The sequence below is a fragment of the Asparagus officinalis genome, chromosome 2, assembly GCF_001876935.1.
Source record: "Asparagus officinalis chromosome 2, Aspof.V1, whole genome shotgun sequence".
NCBI lineage: Eukaryota > Viridiplantae > Streptophyta > Magnoliopsida > Asparagales > Asparagaceae > Asparagus > Asparagus officinalis.
This window is the reverse complement of record NC_033795.1, coordinates 21,558,207-21,572,000: the sequence shown is the minus strand read 5'-3', so window position 1 is coordinate 21,572,000 and position 13,794 is coordinate 21,558,207. Positions and strand designations below refer to the sequence as shown.

Here is a 13,794-nt window from a genome sequence, read left to right as displayed (position 1 = left end):
GGGGGCTGGTTGAGGACACCCCTAGGGGGGTGTCTCGGCTCCAAAACCGAGACACCCCTTGGGGGTGTCTCGGCCATGGCCGAGACACCCCAAGGGGTGTCTCGGTTTTGGAGCCGAGACACCCCCCTAGGGGTGTCCTCAACCAGCCCCCTACCCCTTGCTTTTCCTATAAATAGGCCCCTAGGGCCTCCATTCTCTTGGCCTTGGTTTTGGGAGAGGAATTTCAGATCTAGAGCTCTAGCCTTTGAGATCTGAAATTCCAGAGAGGAGCGGCGAAGCCCTGCCGGAGGAAGGAGTCGGGGTTTTCTAAGAGAGCGGCGAAGCCCTGCCGGATCGAGGAGTGAGCGAGCCTTCTGCAGCAAAGGAGCCTCCCCCCTTCTTCATTCCCCTTTCTATTTTCCCTTAGTGTTGCCCTTAGCGGTGATACAAAGGAGAGCTAGTGCCTCGTTTTAGCCGAGACATAAGCTTTACACCTCTGAGATCCCACGCGGATCGACGGGGTTCAGAGTTTCTAAAATCCCCCCGCGGATAGACGAAACTCTGCCCGATTTTCTCGGACCAGATCTGAGTGCCCCGGTGGTCCACGGATATCAACATCCCCGTCACAGGCAAAAGACCCACGCAAGCAAGAGATGACAAACAGATCTTGCGTTTGTTTGAAAAGAGTTGTATCTATTTTGTTTTCATTGTGTACCGGTCTTATAAAAAGGCTATCTTTTTATTTCATTGTAACGATTGAAGTTGTAATGAATGCAGCAATGAATACAGCAACTTTTTCCGCAAACAAGCTGGCGACCACAGTGGGAGCCAACGGCATCGCAACCGACGCCGTCGTGACGCAACCAGCACTCAAGATCGGGGTGAATGAAGAACACGAGCTCGATCAACAACGGTTCAAAGAAGGCCTCTCTTCCTCCTCCTCCAGATCCGCCTCTCCAAACGGGTACAGAAAGGTAACCTCTTTCATAAATGATTGCAGGTCCTTCGGTTCAAAAATCCAAGACCCCGTTGCCGCCTCTGCACTTGCACCACGCGACGTCCCCACGTCGTCCAAAATGGTCGAGATCGCAGATCCGGACTCCTCTTCCGCCGAGGAGATGACTTCTGAAGACGCTCCGGCATTATCAAAGAGAGCACGACAAAGACAGCGTCAACGTCTTGCTCGACAGCTGGCCGAGGCTTTGGAGCCAATGGATGGGATCCGCTATAACGTGGATCTAAAATCCAGGCAACGCCAGGAGCAACCACGGCAAACAACCAGCCCCTCCTCCGAAGCAGAAACAAACAAATGGGTTCATGTCAAAAGAACCCGTTCTACTCTCGAGGAGCGAATCCAGAAGCGTCGCGCCTTGCGTGCGCATGCCCGAGCCCTAGTCCAAAAAGCACGAGAAATGCTAAAGGGAGAGGCAGTTAAGAGATCGCCGAAATCCGAACGAGTTTGGATGCCGAAGGCCAAAACAACGCCTGAGATAAAAGCAGTTAATATTGCTCTCCAACCTTCGTCCATTTCAGGTCCCGAACCTTCGGTAAAGCCCCACCGCAGCGTGGATTTCCCCAAGTTCAAGAATCCTCTGAACAACCGCATCGACGCTCTACCCGAGAATCGAGGAAAAGCGCTTGTCAAATCGCTGAAGGAGCTTCGAGCCAACATCCAGACTGGGGGTCGTACACGATCTCCTAACAAATCGATCTCTGCAACAACCAGCTCGGCGGTGCGTGCAAAGGACCAAGAGCCCGTTAAGGTTTCACCCTCACAAAGGAGTGATTCCAAACGTGCGACTCTTGCGGAGGCCAACAAGGCAATGATTACTCAGAAGAAGACGCGTCCGACAAACGAACGCGTTATACCTGAGAACCCATGTGAGCAGCCGATAGGTTACTCCGACGGCAACGTCGATGAGTTGTACTATCAGGCTGGGGGTGCGGATGAATCTCGAAAGAGAAACACCCGGGAAGCGGATTCTCACTGTCCGTGTACCAAACTTATCAGGGCAGTATTATCAGCCTGTAGCTGCCCCAAGACCGCTCCACAGAGGGTCTCGATATCCGAGAGAATCTCCGATGGAACGACAAAACCCAAATCAAGGCGTTCCCACCAAAGAGGATCGATTGCTCGAGATGATGAACCCCTAGAAGTGACTATCAACATGGTCAACAAGGGAAAATCCCCAATCATTTCAGGTGATTCCGACTCTAATTTCTCTTTGGGAAGCAGGGTCAATTCAGGGATAGCTCAACTTCCTAGAAGCCGACAGATATAACAACAATCGTGGGATCCATGAAGGAGTCCTTTCCGATGATGAATCCTCAGATTCCCATTCCGCGCTCGCCTCTGACGATACAACGTCTAGCATAGGGCAAGCTCGAGAGGTGCTCATGGTCAATACAGATCAGATAGCCAAAATCATTGAAGAGGCCCTGGCTAGGCAGAAGGAAATCTTCAAGATCAAAATGGGAATGGCTATGCAGGAGATGAAACAAATGCACGACCAACAAATCCGCGCTTTGTCAAGTCAGCTAGCTGAATCCAACCGTCGCACCCAGAACGCCGCAGTTGGTAGCAATCCAAAGGTGGACGAAATCATCATGGCCGACGCACCACCCAAGAATACTGGGGGTGGCCCCACTAAAATTAACAGCGCTGGGGGTGGACCCACCAGTGATGATAGCGCTGGGGGTGGACCCACCAGTAGTGACAACACTGGGGGTGGCCGTATGATTCCTCTCGAAACTTATCCAAAACAGGATATGGGTGAGGCCAAAAAGATGAAGGAGCTCGAAAGAAAAATCGACGCCCTGATGTCTACTCGAGAGGTCAAGAAGACCGACATTCCGTGTCCTTACCCGAAAGAGTGGGATTCGATCCCATACCCAGCAAAGTTCAACCTGATCAATTTTACGCCGTTCAACGGAAAAGGCTCGCCCACTCAACATCTGATCTACTTCAAGTCCCACTTGGGGGTGATCTCTGGCAACGGACCCTTGATGGTTCGGTCATTCGTTGGCACCCTTCGCGGGCCCGCCTTCGATTGGTACCGCCGTCTCAAGCCCGGAAGCATCAACAGCTGGGAGGACTTGGAAGGCATGTTTCTCGCCCATTTCTTCGATGATGACACCGAGGTGTCGATCAGGACACTCTTCGACGAGAAACAAAAAGGCGGAGAGTCGGTGGATACCTTCATCAAACGCTTCCGCAATCAGGCAATGAACTGCAGGGATCCCGTCACGGAGGAATTCCTCTTGCAGACTTGTCAGAACAACTTGTCCATTAACATCTTGGACGTGATGGGAATAGAGCCGCTCAATACCTGGAAAGAGTTGAAGGCTCGAGGAGAACAGGCTGAACGCTTCATCAGAAGGCGGAAGGTCGAAAGAAACCAACCAATGGTTGACCCTCTGGATTCGGATCTCGTACCTCATGATGAAGAGGACGTACCTGCAACGGTTATTGACGATGATCAAACGTCACAACAGCAGTCCTGGGAACAACAGGAGAATTCAGACGAGGAGCTCCAAAACGAGTACTCGTTCAAAGACGAAGACGTTCCAGCTATTTTCGAGACCCTTCTCGAAAACAACAAAATCAAACTCCCGCCCATCACGCATCAAGAGGAAGATGGCGATTCTGCGGATCCAACGTACTGCGAGTACCACAGAAGGATCCTCCACCCCACCAAGGAATGCTTTGCTCTCAAGAATAACATCCAGACCTTGGTTGAAGCCGGCGTTATAACGCTAGGGTAAGCCGATTGAAAACGGCAATACTCCAAAGAGTACAAGAGTATAAACTGTTCCTCAATACTCTCAGCCGATGTGGTGTTGTAGGCGAAGCAACGAGAGTTGAAGAAAATTTTGGACCAACTTTAAGGTCTGCTGCTAGGGTTCGAGGATCTTCAAGTGGTATTGCTTTGTCATCTAGGAGGAGCGAGCCGGACTTAGATGATGAAGAAGAGTTCAATGAAGAAGAGGAGGAAACTGAGGATGAGAAAATTCCACTTCAGTTGGATGATGATGATGATGGGGATGACTAGACACTCTGTTATTTTGCTATTTGCTTATTTTGTTTCGTAGACTTTTGCTCGTGTTGGATATTATCTTGCATTGTGATTTGTGGAAACTTATGAACTTCTCTATGTTATGCATGCTAATTAAGACTCTTTCGTGATTTAGTTGGTGAAATTAAATTTCTTAGTTTTTTTATGTGACAATTTATAAACATGTTGCTTATATGCTTCTTTGTATTATGTTGGAAAATATTAGTTTGAGTTGTGCGCCTCAATTCAGTGAGGCGTACGCCTCGTTGCGCGCCTTGCGCGCATGGTGCATAAGGGACCTTTGTGCCCCGCATTGCACCTTGCGCCTCGATAACACTGCATTCTAATGCGAGGAAAACTACAAGGTTTTCCACATTAGATTTGTCAAGCAGGCAACTTGGCTTAAAATTCTAAACTAGGTATCAAGCACGATTTTTAGTTCTACTGTTACTATAAAACATATAAGCAACCGATACTTTAATAGTAAAGCCAGGTCATGCTTGGCACCCGTCACTTGTCAGATATGCGTCTACATGATACTTTTGTTGTGTCGTTTGTACATACAGTTATCTAATCTGGGGTAGGGTGTCATGTCCGATTATGTCCATGATCTATAAATCAAAATAAAGAGCCAAGTTTTTAATCTTACTATGACATGCATCATTCGTGTCATCTATTTCTAGGGATTGTGAATAAATGACAACAAACGTTAGAATTAAAGTCAAAAGCCAGTGGTCAAAAAATATCCGAAGCCTGTTCCAATGACCAGAAGAGTTAGCGTATGAAAACTTTCATCACTTGTTCCAACCTACTGCTGGTGATATTGGTCCATATCACAGATGGCAGACTTGAAATTGACTGAATGCTCAGGACAATGTCCAGAGCCTGTTCAAATAAACAACATGTAAATTATGGTACTTCTGAACCATGATTTTGCATCAACCTTGACATGTAAATTACAAAAGGACCGTTGTGGAATTCAAATGGTGCTTGTGCATAATATTGTAGAATTATTTGTCAAGTAAAACCATTATTTGAGAAAGTTTAGCACCAGACTAAGACTTTTCCATCCTTACTTCAATAATGTCTTCTCAACAAGCTCCTTTTAGTCTTCTTCTTGATGCACTAAATTTCGTACTTCGTGTATGGGAACTGTGAGACCCTAGGGAACTCAAGGGAGGGTGGTTTACAATTATTTAATAGGCAGTTTTAGATATGATAAAACTATTTCATCATCTCTATCCCGAATACATAGATCTGAAAAGATCTCAGTTTGCGGATCTCTTGCCAGTCATCCATCTGGTTGGACTTTTTTCATAACTGAAAGAGTACATGTATAAGTCATTGGCATCTTCTGTTAGTCTTGTTGACCCAATTTTGTTTCCTCAGGACCATGGTTTCGGATGTCCAATATTTCTTATCCAGAAATTTCAGATCTACAAACAACAAGTGAAGAATTGCGATGTAATGTGAAGCCATTCTTATTTTGAAAGATCTTTTGCGTTTTGGTGTTGGGATCTATTTTTGATTATTAATGCACTTTTATATTGTCTACAGTGGCTGGTTACATCTGCTCATTTAATTGCAGTGAGGATGTAGTGAAATATAACATAAAAGAAGTTCTCGAGGTGCTGAATGTTTTCGAGATGAGAGAAATTTCAAACAGTATACTTTCTAAGGTAGCTTTACTCTAGCGGTTTGGCAATGCTATTCTCAAAGCAACAAGTGACTAGCACGTTTCCTTGTTTCTTCTTGTTTGCTTTCTCTATGGCCAATCCTTTGTTTTGATACAAGAATTTAAATTAAATGAGTAGTTGTGTTTTCTGCCGTTGCAATTACACCTTATGCAATTAAGCATTGATATCATTGAACTGTTCAAGTCAATGAAAAGAATATTGAACTGATTCTGGCTAGCTATTTTGCTTTCTTAATATATGAACTGATCCATTAATTTGATTATGCAACCTAGTTAGAACTTTCTTGTGTTTCCTTTCACATATTTTAATTGTTGCATGTGTGACATACATAGCTCAGAAAAATTCTGAGGAAGAGGTCAAAAGATAATGTTTGCCATATCATCCATGGCACAATCGTACTCGTAAAGCATATTTTTAAGATAGGAAAATGCACGGGCTAAGTAGCTGAGGTGAATTTCTTAGTAAAATTTAAAAATCATCTCTGAGTCCTTTGAATTCATGCATTTGAAATGCTTGTTGTTCATCCTCCTTGATGGATGAATTTGCCTATAATTTTGCAGTCCTGCCTTTGTTTGAGGAACTGTTTCATCTTGAATTCTGGGCTTGTAGTTTTTCTTCGAGATAGGTTCAACTGTCGGGAATCGTCCTCTTTGTCTTGATTTTTCATGAAGACTATAGGAAGTAGAGTCAATATTTCATTTTGGCATGTCTAAAAGGCCAAACCCTGGGCAGATGTTCAAAAATTGCAGACTTTAACGTCACCACACAAAAAAAGTATTATCTATAGGGATATTCAGACTATTTATATAAAAAACTGGTGAAAGTTTGGTATTATTTTATGAATAAGGAATTAACATGTAATTCATATGCTTGAAGGCTTAGTTGTTTAAACCATGATTGTCTCCATCTTTATTTTGAATACAAAATTACTGTATCAAAAAAATATGAAAAGAGTATTGTAAGAGTATAAAATTATAACCTTCAACTCTCACCATAGCTTTGGAGTTTTGGTGTAGTGGCAAAATCCTTTGACATTGTATTAGAGCAACCTAGGTTCGAATCCCTCTGACCATAAATTTAAACCGAATTTTTAAGAAATAGATACCATTGCGTACGTCTGGATTCCGGCCCATGAAAATGGCACTCAACTTGCAAGGACATCTTGTATAAAATTATCTCTCAACCCTCATCATAATTTTGTAGTTTTGGTGTAGTGGTAGGGTCTTTCGCCAATTATTTAGGCAACTGTCATAGCCTATAGCTGTTCTATTTGCCAACTGTGTAGATCTAGCAGTTACATAGTTGGTCACTATCATTTATAATCAGTCTTGTTATGAATGCTCTATCTATTACATGGATCATTTTGGATGGCTCCTCCTAGATTTGGTTGCTGCCATGGTTTATGCTCCTAGATTAAAATTGGCTTCTGATGACTGCACATTATGAGATAGTGTGTGGACAGATACGGGTCACACATATTCGGACATGTCAGAGAATATAATTCTCATTATCTAGTATGTAAATGATGATATAAGTTTTCTTTGCCTCTCTGATTCCTAAAAAGATACTGGACTATTTTTCCCATGTTATCCGAAGTATTATAAATTTATGAAGTTGTCCAATGCTGCATCTTTGGAGGATTATTGATTTTGTGCATGTGTACCAAGAAGGTTGCGTTCCTGTTTGTGATATACTTTATAGATAACAGTATTCAGTGAACTGACTTTTCTGTTGATGCTGAAAGATTGAAAAATATCTGCTACAAGTTATTCAGTGAACTATAATGGCAAAAAAAAAGTGCTGACTGATATTTCAATTGGGCCATTGGCGAATGTTTTTTACCGAGTTGCGGAGCATTACCTATATGGCTTGTGAAAATCAGTTAACCAACCTTGTTACCAATAGTTATGGTGTGGTTTTCCTCTTTGAGATTTCTTGCGCTGTTATGTATTTCCAAATAAGCTTCTAATGGGCCTCTGAAATTTTCATTTTCATTTTCATTTCCATTTTTTTTCTTGTGTATCAAACCTGCAGAAAGGAGTCAATTTAACTCGACGACAGGAGCTTATTGATGCTCTTTTTTCTGCATATGAAGATGAAACATGGTATTTCAACTTTCATATATATATATACGTATATATATATATATATATATATATATATATATAGATATATATATATATATATAATATTTATCATAATATATATATATAGTAATATTTAATGAGATTAAGGTATCATTGTCAAGGAGGGATTTCCCTCTTGGCAATGAATTTGGCACAATCCCACAGGTGGGATTAAAGTAGGAGAGAGAAATCCCACCATTTATTGTGCTATCTATCTATTATCTTAAGGAGGGAAATCGCCCCTCCTTGACAGTGATACACCAGTTAATATCTCTCTCGTCTCTCTCTATATATATATATCATATAACTATATATACATATATATATAATATATATATATATATATATATATATATATATATACATATATATATGAGATTAATGGGTATCCTTGTCATAGGAGAGGATTTTCTCCTTAACGCCTCTAAAATCACATGATTGAGGCGACATTATGGATGATCGCTCCGTTAAACTTGATCTAGCATATTCTAAAACCCCAACACACCAAGTTTGGGGTGAATCCATTCGTCGTTTGACCGCTTTATCCACTCGTATCAATTTTAACGTTTTGAAATGAATAGAACTTTTTCACATGGCTCGATGGAGGGGTCAAACGACGACGGATTCACCCAAACTTGGTGTGTTGGGGTTTTAGAATATGTAGGTCAAGTTCAACAGAGCGGATCAATCCATAATGTCGCTCAATCATGTGATTTTAGAGGGGCGTTAAGAAGGAAATCCTCTCCTATGACAAGGATACCCATTAATCCTCTCTCTCTCTCTCTCCTCTCTCTATATATATATATATATATATATATATATATATATATATATATATATATAATATATATATATATATATTATATCGACGTTACCCTAGTAATTGGAAAATAATAATTTTGATCTTCATGGATATTGCAGCCAGCTTCTTCCAAAGATGATCCTGGAAAGAGCTGGAACCTGTATAAAGATTTCTTCAGCTGCTGACATACTATTTTGGCGTGTTCAGGTGATTTAATGGTGCACTGTACAAATTCTTCACAGAAACGTAATTGCTCTATTTCAACTCAGTGACCAGTTTCGGTTTTCTCAAGATTAACATTTTATTGTGTTTTGCAGAGGCTCTTTTTCCTCAATGGTGAACAAGACTTTTCTGCTTTCCTTCTAAGTGATCTTGGGCTGATTAAATTTCCTCAGTATAATTGCGCTATTGTACACCCAATCTTTCAGTATCGAAGTGACCTGCTTGAATATGAAGAGGTAGATTCTCCTGCTTCTTTTTTCCCCCATTTTGCTATTTTGTTTTCTTTTGTTGTTCCCTTCCGGTCAGAATCTTACTAAAGGTCGGATTTAATTTTTTGGTTGATGAACTTATAATTGCATGCTTTTCTCACCTTAGCCTGAATTTGTAATCATACTTAAGGAGTTTAGGAGTTATCTTCCAACTGATAGCTATCATGAAATACTAGCAATTATCCCTCACATGACGGGGGAAAGCAAGGAATTCAAACGCTATATAAATGATTGGAATCAAGTGTCTTCTGAAATGATTTTATCTTAACAATCATAAATGTTGAAAGACAATTTGACTTGTTCAAAAACATAACAATATATCTTACCTTGCTTATATTTGAACTTTATATAGGTTTTCTGCTTGCATCTCAACTGGTTTGCAAATATTTCATATCTGTAATTTAATTATCCATTGGGAAAGAAAGTGAGTGAACTAAATAGTGAGAGAACTAAATAGAAAGATAACTCCATGAATAGAACCTATCCCACGATGCTGCCTGTGCCTGTGCTTGTGCTTCTTTAACGAGTAGAACTTATAGATTAGCAAATATTTGATGTCTCATTATAATCTAGTTGTTTGCTGTATTGGTGAACTGTAATATTATTTAGGAATGAGGTAGGTTCCTAATAATCTAGTTAGCCTTATCGTTTATGTGCTATGGATTTTTAGCTCTATCATGAACCATACCATGTCCCAATTTATTTATTGCATATTTATAACTCAATATAACACATTTGGGCAACCATTGCCTAATATTCTCAATCTCCTCCTAGTCTATCCAAATGGATACACATGCCTTCAGAATTCAACGCATATGAACGATAGATCCAAAAAAGTCTTACAGCGAGCAATTGGAAGTAACAGAGACTAGAGTACGCCTAAACCACAATAATACTTTTCAGTTTGGTAAAACATGAATAAACTGGTAAGCTGATGCTTTAGACAGAAATTGAGACTGTGTGTAGTTTGAAACATAATCACAGGTGTTATATTGTCATCAAATGGAAACACACTAACAATATCCCGAAATAATATGCTGGAAAATGCTAATGTAAACTTACATGAGGACAAGCAGGCAAACAAAACAACAAGGAACTCAGACTATTATTTATCAACATCAAATTAATAGTTATGTTCATAAAAGGAAATTAAATGGAGAAGTGCAAAAATAATAATGCTTTTATTAATAAACACACTGAGGTTACATGATTGATGAGCCAAAAGTAGTAGACATAAGTTTATAACTTACCATTTATCCAAATTCACTCATGAAACTCATTCTTCTCTTCTTAAGTAAAATGCAAGATGAAGGGAAAAAGTATTCTTAGCCTTTAAACCCCAACACTTTATAACCAAATAGAGGATAGGAAAATCCAAGACGGTCAAAATTTGGTCCATTTTTTCCCCAAAATATCCTCAATGCAAAAGAGCACTTTTTACCTAACAAACTTTGGAAAAAAGGGAATATAAAATATAATAGAGGGTAGAACTGGAAAACAAAAAACACCGCATTACAGCTTTTAGATGACTGTGTAATAATGTCAATATCAATCTTTGTCCTCCATAGCCTATGCTTTTTTCCCTTTTTTTTGAGAAAGATTAACATTCTTTTGTTTATGTTCATGCTAATAAAATGTGACAGTCTGTTGAAGTGGCACAAATAATGGATGAATCTCTAGATGAAAATAATCTGGAAAAGGTGATGAGATGCATCAATGTATCTCATGAACACATCCAAACTAGCTTTAGGGAAGCAGCTCAGTCTTCCAAGTGTGGCTCTCCTCCAGCATTCTTCTCACGTTTCTCAGCTTCATGGGTTTACTCGAAAGTGCTCTCCTTGGGGGTTTCTGTTTTTGAACGTGAACGTAGGTAAGGAGATGAGCTACTTTAGCTATTTTTCATTAAACCTTCGAAAATATTGAATTTGCTGATTAGCTTCACTCTTGGTTTCTCATAATAGCAGTCTATTCAAAGTACAAACGCTGTTGATCTAGAATCCTAAATTATTCATGAAAATTTAATTTGTCCTCCTTTAGCATACTATTTATATTAGTTAAGATTAATCGCGGATAGACCCACTGTACTATCACTCAACTGCAGACCTAACCATGTATTATCACCCAGTTGAAGGTAGACCCCCCCCCCCCCCACGGCACCCAAAAAAAAACGCCAACCTGCGTTCCTAATTGTTGCAATGACCCATCAAATCGAAATTCTTGTTCTTTTACCTAGGAAAGATTGTTTTTTGACAATAGACTTCTCTGTGGGAAAAAGGAGTAAAAAATTCACTCAGTAAGGGTCATCGCTACTTAAGGCAATAGTAGAAAGGGCGGGTGGGAGGTCGGGGGTGGGTGCGGGGGGGGCGGGTTCTTTTTGCAACTATAGAACTACTGTGGTCCTATCTGCAATTGGGCAATAGAACAGGGGGTCTATCTGCAAGCAACATGGGTAGTATGAACTCCTAAGAAGTAGCTAAATCTATTTTCAGGTATGAAGATGCTATAAGACTTCTGAAGGATCTCCTTAGCCAAATCACTCGTGATAGCAGGCGGGGTTATTGGACCCTCAGGCTATCAATTGACTTGGAACATATAAACCGTGTTAATGAGAGCCTTGCTATTGCAGAAGAAGGTGTTTTAGATCCCTGTGTTCGTGCTGGTTCAAAGTTAGCACTACAAAGGAGAGTTCTTCGTTTGGCCAAGCCACCACGGAGATGGAAGACACCAAGCTATGCTAATTCAGTCAAGCGAACAATTAAAGAAGTATGTTCCTTATTACCTTTCCCTCTTCGGATATACACCCTGAGTGAACTTTTTTTTTAATTTATCTTTTATTCCCTAGAAAGAGAGAATTATTTTTTGATAAATAGACCTCCTGGGGGTAAAAAAAAAGCCAAAAGTTTCACTCAGGAGGTCTATCTGCAGTTGGGCTATAGTAAATGGGGTCTATTCACAACAATAGAAGTACAAGGGGTATATTTGAAATTAACTCTTGTGAGTTTAACTCCTCAATAGGTAAGTGTCAGAGGGCGCCCTTTGACCAGTGAAATTGGAGCAAAGAGCCTATTTTATGGTTTTAACGATGAGCTGTGCGGGGTCGAGCAATTGGCTCTTCAATACTATGCTGGTGATGGAGGCGGATGGAATGGTGTACATTCAGAAAGTGGGATTTGGATGACCATCTTTGGTATTCTCATGTGGGATGTCATATTTGCCGATGTTCCAGATGTATTCCGCTCTAGATTTCAGGTACATGATCAAAGTAGCTCAGAATGAAGACTTCATCCTAAACATAAGGGTAGATTTTAGGAAACTTCTATAAGCCACCAGAGGCTTTGCTGGAAAATGTCGTAGATTTTTTAATTATAGAAAAATAAACCACTAACTTCTCCGGGTCGCCATTGTAGAAAGTTAACACGTGGTAAAACATGTGACATAGGATAATTTTGCCCTCAATTAGTCTATATAACTACTACTACTACCTCATCTTCACCCCCTTCTTTCCAAGTTGTAAACAGGGGTATTTTACTCTTGGGTTAATTCCAAATAGACCCCCTGTACTATCGCCCCATTGCGGGTAGACCCCCTGTAGTACTAATGTTTGTAGATGGACCCCTTGAGTGAAAAAAAAAATTCTCTTTTACCATCAGGAGGTCTTCAACTCTGCTAGTATTGCAAAATACTACGAGATTTGAGTATTTCTCTAACAAAACTAGTTTAGGATATCTAATTTCAAACCCTTGATATTTCATGTTAGTTTTGTGAAACTTAAGTTATAATTTGGGTTCCTAATTTGCAGATGGCTCCATTAGATTTCCTCACTGACGATTTCTACATCACAAGAAGAAATCTCATCGAACTTCACTTACAAAAAATTCAAAAAGGCAAAGCTGGTGAAATCTTGATCGCTTCATGGGATTCTCACGTGGGGACCGCTTGTCACGGTGTGAACTGGGACCGCCATTCTTTATCAGACCTTCGAGCTGTTGTTTCTTGCATCGGAGGTTCTTGTTTGGCTTCACTATGTCGACACCTTGCCCTAGATTATCGAAGTTGGTGTAGTGGCATGCCCGACTTATTGCTGTGGAGATTTCATGGAGGAGATGGGGATGCAGGTCGAGCTAAACTTGTGGAAGTTAAAGGGCCAAGAGATCGACTCTCGGAGCAACAGAGGGCTTGGATGCTGATTCTTATGGATTGTGGTTTTGATGTTGAGGTATGTAAAGTTGGCTCACCTTGAAAATTGTAGTGATGGGTTGGTTTATATTCACATTCTTATGTAACTTCATTTGTTCATGCAACAGAAAGACTGCAAAGATAGTGTATTCACATTTTTTTTATTTTCACTATTCAACCTTGGGAAGAAAGTAGATTGGTGATTTGATTGGTGAATGCCTTGGAGGAATTCCTTGGACTCTGACCTTGTCCAAAGTAATTTGCATAACATCAAATTATTATTATTATTATTATTATTATTACTATTATTATTATTTGGAGGAAGTCCTTGGACTCTGACCTTGTCCAAAGTAATTTGCATCAATTTGTTATTATTATTATTATTACTATTATTACTATTATTATTAGGGAAAAATGTGTCCAGGCCCTAAAAGTGGGAACTTCGTGTGACTAGCCCCCCTGTACTTT

General features: G+C 40.4%; 1 protein-coding gene across 3 annotated transcripts in view; it reads left to right on the top strand.

Annotated features, from left to right (window-relative positions):
- Positions 1 to 13,542, top strand: part of LOC109830493 (fanconi-associated nuclease 1 homolog) — a 20,321-nt gene extending 6,779 nt beyond the window's left edge. For 2 of the 3 annotated variants that reach the window (XM_020397757.1, XM_020397759.1), the window contains 9 exons: positions 5,424 to 5,498; positions 5,592 to 5,713; positions 7,766 to 7,836; positions 8,779 to 8,866; positions 8,977 to 9,117; positions 10,794 to 11,020; positions 11,640 to 11,913; positions 12,166 to 12,399; positions 12,950 to 13,542. In XM_020397757.1, coding sequence (XP_020253346.1) covers positions 5,424 to 5,498; positions 5,592 to 5,713; positions 7,766 to 7,836; positions 8,779 to 8,866; positions 8,977 to 9,117; positions 10,794 to 11,020; positions 11,640 to 11,913; positions 12,166 to 12,399; positions 12,950 to 13,390 — 1,673 coding nt within the window. In that variant the 3' untranslated portion in view covers positions 13,391 to 13,542. The remainder of the gene's footprint in view (positions 1 to 5,423; positions 5,499 to 5,591; positions 5,714 to 7,765; positions 7,837 to 8,778; positions 8,867 to 8,976; positions 9,118 to 10,793; positions 11,021 to 11,639; positions 11,914 to 12,165; positions 12,400 to 12,949) is intronic. The other variant, XM_020397758.1, reaches the window with a different exon arrangement.